The following is a 10,426-nucleotide window of genomic DNA, read 5'->3' as shown; positions in this document are numbered from 1 at the left end:
CTGTAGCTGCTGCTTTCTCCATGTGACTAGCTGTACTCACATTACCAGTGGGGAGACAGCTTTTATTGAGATAATGATGTGAATCAGGAAAGGCAACCAGAGTATCTCCCCACCTAACTAAAGAATGTCCAGAAGATTCTACAGCCTCCTAAAACATCTTTTGGGCACCAAGTGTCAAGCACATGAGCCATTAAAAGCCTAACAGTAAGAATATTGGAAACACTTGTACTGAGGATCCATGATCACGTGTGCACAGTAGGAGGCGCCCAAGACCAGGAGCTGGGTTCAAGGTTCCCACAAGGTGTGGTAGGAAGAAGATTGGGCGCCACCTACTGGTGCAACCTAGGAAACGTCAGCGACCAGGTTATCATCTACGTTTGGAAACTTCCTGTTTACTTTCTTAAGATGTTGTCCAATCCTAATCACAAAGACCAGTCTTAGGCCAGAGAGAGCTCAGCCTGTAGAAGCATTTACCACCAAGCCTGTCTGCTGGAGTTTGATTCCCTTAACCCACACAATAGAAGGAGAAAACCCACTTCCTTGAGTGGACCCCTGACCTCCACACTCCTGCCCACACACAAATACATATATGGACAGACTTATCTGTTCCATCCCTCTTAAACATCCCAGTAAAATTTTCTGAAGTGACAGAAACATACTCTGTACTGTCCAATAAAGTGACCAGCAGCTGTGTTCAGATACTGAGGCCTTTAGATGTAGCTAGGGCCACTCACATGCTTAATGTTGATTTAACTGTAATTAAGTGCAAGTACTCAGAGAAGTTCTCAACCCAGCTGCCTACTGAATTCACCTGAGAACCTTTTCAGATTCCAGATCATTTACATTAGCGCCTCAGTATTTTCAGAGTTCAATAGGCAGCTCTAATGAAGAGCCAAACTTGAGAATCCTCTCTCAAAGCACTGCCTGGCAAACCACCGTGTGTCTGCCTCATCTGAGAATCTTACTGAAATGCAGGCTGACTGACAGGTTTGAGACGGGTTCCATCTGCTTCTCTACCAAGCACGTGCTGTGGCTCCCTGGGCCACACGGAGCAGTGCCTGCTCAGACACCCAATACTTTGGGCCCGGAGACAGGACCGTTCTTGCTTTCAGTTTGTGTTCTAGTTAAAGGACAGTTTGCAGAAAAAGTTACAGTAACAATGGATGTAACAGGGATGGAGGCGGCGGTAAGTGATGGGTACCTTACCTTGGAACAGAGTTTTAGCTTGTGGTGTAAGGAGGCTCTAGGTGAAGAGTGGGAAACGTGGTCTAAAGTTAAGAGGAACAGCCTGGCAGAGAACCCAGAGGAGAACGTGGGGAGTGACAGACAAGCAGGTTCCACATCCAGACCATGTGGCTGAGACACAAAGGCCTTCTCCTAACTGCAGTTAAAAGCTGCAGCGGGGCCTAAGCAAGAGCATGCAGTAGTCTCACTGACTATTGTTTAATCTCTTTGTCAACTCCCTCCAATCTTGAAAAAGAAGACAAAAATGGGCCTTTATGTGTAAAGGAAAAACAAGGATTCATAAATATTTCAGGACAAATAACACTAAGGCAGGCCACTTTCACCGTTTGGGTGCTTACGGCCATAACTCACTATCCAAGGACAAGAGATCGAATTCCTTATCTCTAAATGCCACCTTCTCTGTACTTAACTGGTCCCCAGGAGGAGCACTGGGCTGGGCTTAACTGCAGCAGTCAGCAGTTACAAGGTCTGCCCACGGCAGGGAAGGACAGGGCACAAAAGGTTCGTTGTGCTTCACCCTGCCCTTTGTACTTGCAGGGTTCACCTCCCCCTGCCCGGTGCTTTCTCCTCTGTCCTATTCAGACTTAAGATGAGATTCAAATTAAGACAGCAAAAAGATTATCAGTGTGATGGGTTTTAATTCTCGGCCACAGTAGCTACAAGTCACTCATATATTCTAAAGGTTCTCTTCGGTTCTAAGACCACAGGCTGTACTGCAGGGACAGAGAGGTATCTGCTGTGGAGTAACAGGGTAAGTGTTTACTGAGGCAAGTCAGGATCTGCACAAAATCCGACTCCATCAACTACCTGTCTCTCTAGCCAGGCTGTCAGGTTTCTCAATGAAATGACAGAAAACACAGCATTTGAGAAAGATTTGTATTATTGTGCATAGTATGAGATGGGGGAGGAGTTACCACCTTGATGTGGGTTCTGGAGATAAAATGGAGGTCACTGGGCTCACATGCTAAGACTCACTGAGCTGTTTTCCTAGTCAAGAACAGCATAGCTTTTTAAATGCCAATGAATCCATTTTCCACAAGTATTAAGACTTTAACATCTCCGAATAACAGCTTTTTAGATTTTATTATTTATTTTTGGTTTCTCAAGACAAGGTTTCTCTGTGTAGCCCTGGACTGGAACTCACTCTGTAGACCAGGCTGGCCGTGAACTCGGATTATCTACCTGGCTCTGCCTCCAGAGTGCTGGGATTAAAGGCAAGCACCACCACCACCCAGCTTGTTTTTTAGTGGTCAATGAACAAAGAACGTATGTCTACTGATTCACCAGGAACCCAGGAAGGAGGGCCATCTTTAGAGCAAACTAGGAAGCTGCCATTGTTGGTGGGACACGTGTAGGAGCAGAGCTGTGGCCTGCCCATGTCTGAACAGTGCGCAGCTGGGGTTTACACAGTTCTCAGGGACTTGCGGGAACAACAGGCTCCCTGGCTACCATCTGAAAGGCACGTGTGCACATTTTCAATTGGGAAGGTGACTGCAAGACCGAGGACAATACTGACCCATTATCACACTAATGACCCAAAGCCTGGATGTAAGAAGCTATTCAGTTATACTGCCTGTGAAGGCAGCCAACTCATTCCATAGCTCGGCTACGTGAACGACGTCACTGGTTTTCAAAAGGCCGACTCCACGTCTCCCATCTCCACACACACTGTCTTCAGCTGTGAATAGTACTCAATCGTCACACGGCCATTCTCTCTGCCAAATCCTGAAAAGACACACGGGGGTCAGAGTGAGCTGGTCACTACAGTGGTCTGAAGTCACGCTGCTTCAAAGGCAGGCTCTGTTGGTCGGGGTGGGGACCAAGTCCTCAGAGCAGGTACTTCTATGGCGCTGGGCCAGCAAGTGTTAGGACACTTACCAGCAGAGTGCCTGCTTCAGGTGCCTGTTATTCTGCATGAACATTTGAAAAATGTTCAGTCTCTTGAAGGAGGTGTGTTAAAGGCAGGGGCAATAGCTCAGTTGGTAGAGTGCTTGCCTACCGAGCACAAAGCCCTGGGTTCAGTCCCCAGCACCATTAGCCCAGGCGTAGTCTCACACACCTATAATCCCAGCACGTCACACAGATGAGGCAGAAGGAACTCTGCCCCACTATAAGTTCAAGGCTAACCCTGGACACATGAGACTGTGTTCTCCATCCTCCCCACCCCTAGCCCTACAAAACCCCAGCAACACATTAAAGCAGCCTCGACAACAATCAACCTGACAGCCCTTAAAAGCAGTGTCCGTTAAGACTTGAGTGTGTAACAAGATTTATTAACCTTTAGCATGTGCAAAGAGCAGACTTTCAGTTCCTTCAAAGTCCCATGCTTGGACTTTATGCTGTGCCTAAGCCCACACTGGCCAAGCATATAAGGCCAGGCTCTCTGCAGACCTAGCCATTTCTCTCCCTTATCACACACTGTTGTCCTACTCAAAAGGAATGAAAACTGGCCTGGGGTTGGGGGGGGGCCCTAAAGACCACACCCTACACTAAAAGTTAGCCACTAATAAAAGGTGACTAGTAGGATATCATTAGGGATCACAAGATTAACACTAAGTCTAAGAAAAGACTATGCCTGTCACTGAAACACTTTTTCTAATATTAAGGTGGCCAAAGACTATGGGCTGGACTCTCAAAACTGTGTTCAAATCAACTTTTAGTTTAAATGAAAAGAAGTATGGGAAAAGAATGAATTCAGGCACTGCAGTACAGAGAAAAAAACTCAAAGCAATAGCGATATTCCTCTGCCTCAAACCCCAACACACCAGACCACACATCTGTGGTGACAGAAATCACTGAGTAGTAGTAGCTTAGGGGACCATTTTGGTGTTATCCAGAACAGAGAATTGTGTTCAGTATCAAATATGGGCCCAAAAGAGAAAACCATTAATACAAGCTTTCGGGAGTATGACTTTAGAGACACCTACGGCCTACTGATGGGCATCCCTGATGTGGAAACCCTAGAGGACTGGTTAATGCTCAGAGCCAGAAAAAGAGCACTGCCCACAAGACACCCGAGATGTGCTCAGAAGTTCACACCCCACGCTACATAAGAGCTGTCTGGCAGTGCCTGGCCTGTACCCCAGTGCGGTGGGGGGGGACTGAGTGCCAGGCCATAGTCAGGAACACTGGTGAGCTGGGACTGGCTAGGATGGCATCCCTGCAAATCTGGTTTGTCTGTGCCTCACCTGACTTCTTGTAGCCACCAAAGGGCAACTCCACCGGGCTGACATTGTAGTTGTTAATGTAACATGTTCCAGCCTGCAGCTCAGCTGCCACCCTGTGCGCCCTCTGGATGTCCCTGTTAGGGAAAAGATAGTATTGGTTATTAACAAATCTCCTCAGGAAACCTCAGAGTATGAAGTCTGAGGGCCTGAAATCCTAGCAAACTGCTGTTCCTTCCAACTGTTTAAAAGTGTTTTCAGACAGACCAAGGTTTAAGAATCTGTAAACTAGGAGGCAGCAAGGGCACCACTGAACAGTGGTGTGGGAACAACTACACAACCTCTCGCACAGGGATAAAGGCGGAGCCCCTTACACCGTACGTATGCATTCACTCATGGAACACGGAGAGCAGAACTCTAAAACTTCTAAGACAGAAATATGTCTCTAGGATCCTGGACTAGACAAAGCCTTCTTAAGTATAAACAGCCAAAAGAAAAAAAAAAACCCACAGAAATACAAACCAAAACCACAATGGAATACGCCCTCACACCAGGAGGATGGCTCAGACAGAAACAAAGTAACAAGGGCTGATACAGGTATGGAGGAATTAGAGTCTTTTGTTAGTGTGTGTGGAGGGGTGTATACACATGCTACACATACACACTGCACATGTGTGGTGGTCAGAGGACAACTCTGAATCAGCCCAAGGCCCAGCTGCGCTGCATGCAGAGCTGTCATGGCCAGTGTTGGCAACTTAAGGGAACCTAACTCTTAAAAAAAAAAAGGTCAGGTGATACTGAAGACAGACAGCTCAATGTAGGATGCTTATTTCATATGTGCAAGGCCCTTGGCTTAATCATCAGTACCCTCCCCCAACACATACACGCAAAGGGGACTCAGTCTCCAAATCAGAAAGGTAGAGAGCCAAATGCAGCCTTGGTATCTTTTAAAGGGTTAGGGGCGTAGCTCGGTTTGACCCTCAGCACCAGAAAACAAACAGAAGCAAACAGAGATGCAGGTGGCTCTAATAAGAGCAAAGCGGGAGGAATGAGAATGATTACGTACTCAAGAAGACACATAACCCCGCCCTCCCAAGATGCTGCGGGCGTCCTGATCCACGTACCTGGTAAAGACCCCAGCTGCTAGTCCAAAAGTGGTGTCATTGGCCCGTTCCAGAACCTCGGCTTCAGTTTCAAATGTTAAAATGGACATAACTGGTCCAAAGATCTCTTCTTTTACACAAGTCATGTCATCTCTGCAATTAGCTGCAACATTCACCAAAAAAGACAAAGACAGTCAGGGGACCATAATCTCACAGACCCAAAACACAGTGTCTGTAGTAACAGTGAGACATGTAGCTTTAGGGGGGAAAAATTGCCACTATGATATTAATCAGATCTTCCTTCTGCATGGCAATTTGGTTAATACATATTAGAGGGTCATCCTCCGTGATTCTAAAACCACTTTTTAGAATTTCTAAGGAAGTCTCCAGTGAGGTAAACAGAGTCAGTCACTTACAGAGATCTTCACTCCAGTATTACCTATAATGAAGAAAGCAGAGGCAACACCCAAAGAGCAGGAAATGATCACACAGACCAGACACACCCTAATGAGCAACTTTTATAAAGCTTCTCAGAGCCCAGCTTATGAACAGTAAGATACTCACTGAAAATGACTCAAAAATACATTAACCAGACTTCTGTTAAAATGTCATTTTGTTTTTTATTCAGTTTGCCACATTTTTAAAATGATTCTCTCATGCAATTACAAGTAGAAACAATGCTATAAAAAGCTGCAGGGCTAGAGAGATGGCTCAGTGGTTCAGATGGTACACTGCCTTTGCACAAGACCCAAGTTTGTCTCCCAGCACCCACATCAGGTGGCTGGAAACCAACTGTAACTCCAGCTCCAGGGAATCCAATGCCTTCCTCTAGCCTGCCAGGCACTGTACATCTTATGCATGCAAAGACGTATGCAAGACACAGACACACACACACACAAATAATTGTTTTTAGAAAGAAAATGCAATATAAAAACAACATTTAAAAATAAATGAAGGTGCTGGGCAGTGGTGGCGCACGCCTTTGATCCCAGCACTTGGGAGGCAGAGGCAGGCGGATTTCTGAGTTCGAGGCCAGCCTGGTCTACAGAGTAATTTCCAGGACAGCCAGGGCTATACAGAGAAACTCTGTTTCGAAAAACCTAAGTAAATAAATAAATAAATAAATAAATAAATAAATAAAATGAAGGTATATTTGCTTTGTAAAACCTGCCCTTAATGATCTTATAAGCAACTCACTCCCTAAAATGATTTAGTCCATGCCTGACATTTGTGTTCTGTGCTTAGAACTCAGAGAAGGGGCAGAACTGAGCCCCTGTTGAGTCTCCGAGGGAGAGCAGGCACCTGTGCTGTCTCAGCAACACTGCACAGGAAGTTGTGAGGTGGCCACACATGTAAGGGACACAAAGCTGGAAAAGGAGCTTTGGTGTACTGTTAGAAACACTGGCTCATTATAAAGTCTAAAAAACAGCTATTCATGGATTTACAAAGATGACAGTTCTAAAATCTCTTCAGAACTGGGAGGAGTGGAGGGAGGGGAGGCTATGGTCGGAATATAAGAGAATAAATTTTTAAAATGAGAAAAAGTCTCCCTAGAGATGGGTTAAATGTGCACGTGAGACACTACACAGCACACTGCGGCAGTGCACTTTAGAGACACCAGTGTCTCGAGGGTAAATAAGATTTAGATTGTGCTTACAAGTAACTGGTTGTGTTCTAAGTCTTTGAAAACTAATAATCTACATATAAGTTTCATTTAATTACTCAAAACAATTACCCAGCCATCTTTGAAAATACTTTATCAGCTTACAAGGCTAGTAACACAAACGGCTCTCTGGGCAGTGAGCTTCACCCTGGAGAGCTGAAGGAACACAGACCATCCTGGAATCTTAAGCAAATTAAAGACAGACTCTCCAGCTAGTCCTAACCTGTCATGTACAAAGGTCAACAATGGGTCTGTGACAATGCACATCTCTAGGCCCCAGGCTCTAAGAATGACAGAAGCCTAGGACAGGGACCAGAAATCTGTCTTAACATGTGATTTTTCCAAGTCACATGTATGTTAGGACACAAGCCAGCTCCCAGCATTATAAGAATAAAGGGTTAGCTCCCTTTTCTTTGCCTGTCTTCACAATCTGCATAGTCTAATTAATCCTGGCACACAGAGAACTCTATTAATATGGTCTCCATTCCTTCTTCTCCTGTATACATTCATACCTGCTCTTCAACAGATTTGGAATAATATCGCATACTTTACTGTCTAACCCGTATCTTTCACTTAACAACATAAAACTTTCCCTACTTGTTAACTTGTTCAGTTACAGCTGGCCTGGTCCACGGTCCAGATGTTAGGCTCACAGCTTTCACCATCAGTGGCTATACCTTTAGGCTAAACTGCACCAAGTGTTGAAAGGCAACACCACTAACACCAGGGCAGTGGCTGGAGCCAGCAGAGGGTTTGAGCTGGATGCCTATGTATACCTGACTGTGCAAAGCTGAATTTTAAAAGTGAAAAGATGGGGCTGGAGAGATGGCTCAGTGGTTAAGAGCACTGACTGCACTTCCAGAGGTCCTGAGTTCAAATCCCAGCAACCACATGGTGGCTCACAACCATCTGTAATGAGATCTGATGCTCTCTTCTGGTGTGTCTGAAGACAGCTACAGTGTATTCATATATAATAAATAAATAAATCTTTAAAAAAAAAAGAGTGAAAAGATGTACTAAAACTTACCAAAATTACATCTGACAAATTGGTTTTGTTATACTGATACATTATAGTTCAAAGGAAAAGCATGTTTTATATTACTGAGGATGTCATTACCCTAATTTTTTTAATCAAACATGTATTTCTGAGTTTGTGGGATTTTTTGTTTTCAAGCTTGTTCCCAGAACAGGTGTCTCCAGCAAACCAATACATATGGCAGCCTTTGGTGGAGGGGCACCTGGGGACTTCAAGAGTAACGCAGTACTTCATAAGCCTGGGTAGTGGGGCCATTCAACTTGCCAACTCTTACTCTATGCCATTACGTACGTTATAAATATTCATTTGTAGCTACTTAGTATTTGATCCAAGCCATTTCAAAGTGAACAAGACATACTTAAAATGCACGGTGTCATGTAATATCCATGTTTTAATTTAGGATCCTCTGGGACATACAGCTCTCCACCACACAGCACAGTAGCACCCTAAGAGAAAGAGAAAAGGCAGGCATCTTCTATATTGAACACATAATCTATGTATGATCCCAAAAGGCAAAATGTAGCCCGAGCTAATGCACACACATTTACCCACCCAAAGCAGAACACTCAGGGACAGGAACCACCAAATCAGTGTAGAAAGGGGACAGGACAAGGAGTCAGGACTAACCCTCCCTGCCCTTCTCAGCTCCTATCATTTCTCTTTTTTTTTTTTTTTTTAAAGATTTATTTATTATATATGAATACACTGTAGCTGTCTTCAGACACACCAGAAGAGGGCATCAGATCTCATTACAGATGGTTGTGAGCCACCATGTGGTTGCTGGGATTTGAACTCAGGACCTCTGGAAGTGCAGTCAATGCTCTTAACCACTGAGCCATCTCTCCAGCCCCCCTATCATTTCTCACCTGCTCCTTTGCTGACTTGACAAACCCGAGGACCCGTTCCAGATGCGGGGCGTTGATGAGTGGGCCCATCCTTGTATCTTCCAGAAGTGGGTCTCCAAGTTTTATCTTCTGAGTCTGCTTCACAACCTCTTTTGTAAATGTATCAGCAATTTCCTTCTGCACAAAGACTCTAGTGCCATTACAGCAGACCTAAAGGAGACATAAATTTGTATATGAGATGAAAAAAGAGAGAGAAAAAACATCTAACAACCTCAAAGGAGTTATGGCACTTTTTTTTTAATGTTTTATTTTATATATACTGATGTTTTGCCTGCATTATGTCTGTGCACCACGTGTGTGTCTGGTGCCTGTGGTGGCCAGAAGAGGGCACTAGATTTCCTGGACCTAGAGTTACTATGAGTGTGAGCTGCCATGTGGGTGCCAGGACTCGAACCTGGGTCCTCTGCAAGAGCAGCCAGTGCTCTTAACTAACTACTGGGTCATCTCTCCAGCCCCATAACACATTTTTTTTTAAAAGAATATATTTCATTTCTAGAAAAGGTGCTCACGGAGGCTGGAGAGATGGCTCAGTGGGTAAGAACACTGGCTGCTCCTCCAGGGACCCAGGTTCAATCCTAAGTACCCACATGGCAGCTCACAACTGCCTATAACCCCATTCCAGGGGATCTGACACCCTCTCACAGATATACATGTGGGCAAAACACCAATGCACATAAAATAAAAATAAATTATTAAAAAAAAAAACCTGCCCATAGTAATTAGGAAAGGCCATACATGTGATTGTTGATACAAATTCTACATACGTGATCTGTCTTTAACATAAAGGTAGGTTCTTACTCTGCTTAACTTTTCTGAAGATTTTCAACGGGGCACAGGACAGAACCTCTCTTATTCCTGCACCAGCAGCTGCTCACTCTGTCTGTTTCTAAAGCGTGGGCTGAAAGGAAAATGAGGCTAGGAGCTGTGGTCTGCAACCCAATTTTTAAAATAGAACATTTGAAGCTAGGCGGTGGTGACGCCTTTAATCCCAGGACTTGGAAGGCAGAGGCAGGTTATAGAGTTCCAGGACAGCCAGGCTACACAAAGAAACCTTCTTGGGGAGGGGTATGGGGGTGGGGAGCACAAAAACGTTTTAGTCATTATTCTCTCTGTCTCTAAAACTGTAAATAACCACTAGTCATTCTCACGGGAATAAACATGAATGCTGTTCAAATACCACACAAGCATACAGAACAGAGAGCAAAGTCCTAGAAACAGGTCCCTATTAAGTTAAATGATAAAAATATATATATAAAGTGGTGCTTCTACTCTGCTTGCCATTGTGAAAGAAAGTAGAGGACATCAGAACT

At 44.6% G+C, this 10,426-nt stretch overlaps 1 protein-coding gene across 1 annotated transcript in view; it reads right to left on the bottom strand.

The window, feature by feature from the left end:
- Positions 1 to 1,863: 1,863 nt before the first annotated feature.
- Positions 1,864 to 10,426, bottom strand: part of Aldh9a1 (aldehyde dehydrogenase 9 family member A1) — a 22,995-nt gene continuing 14,432 nt past the window's right edge. Inside the window, exons 7-11 of the mRNA XM_028758976.1 lie at positions 9,078 to 9,266; positions 8,570 to 8,657; positions 5,534 to 5,675; positions 4,434 to 4,546; positions 1,864 to 2,970 (exon numbers count right to left, since the gene is read on the bottom strand). Of these exons, the coding sequence (XP_028614809.1) occupies positions 2,876 to 2,970; positions 4,434 to 4,546; positions 5,534 to 5,675; positions 8,570 to 8,657; positions 9,078 to 9,266 (627 nt within the window). The 3' untranslated portion in view covers positions 1,864 to 2,875. The remainder of the gene's footprint in view (positions 2,971 to 4,433; positions 4,547 to 5,533; positions 5,676 to 8,569; positions 8,658 to 9,077; positions 9,267 to 10,426) is intronic.

Source organism: Grammomys surdaster, unplaced genomic scaffold, assembly GCF_004785775.1.
Source record: "Grammomys surdaster isolate TR1022 unplaced genomic scaffold, NIH_TR_1.0 130, whole genome shotgun sequence".
NCBI classification, from domain to species: Eukaryota; Metazoa; Chordata; class Mammalia; order Rodentia; family Muridae; genus Grammomys; species Grammomys surdaster.
This window is presented reverse-complemented; position numbering and strand designations above follow the sequence as displayed.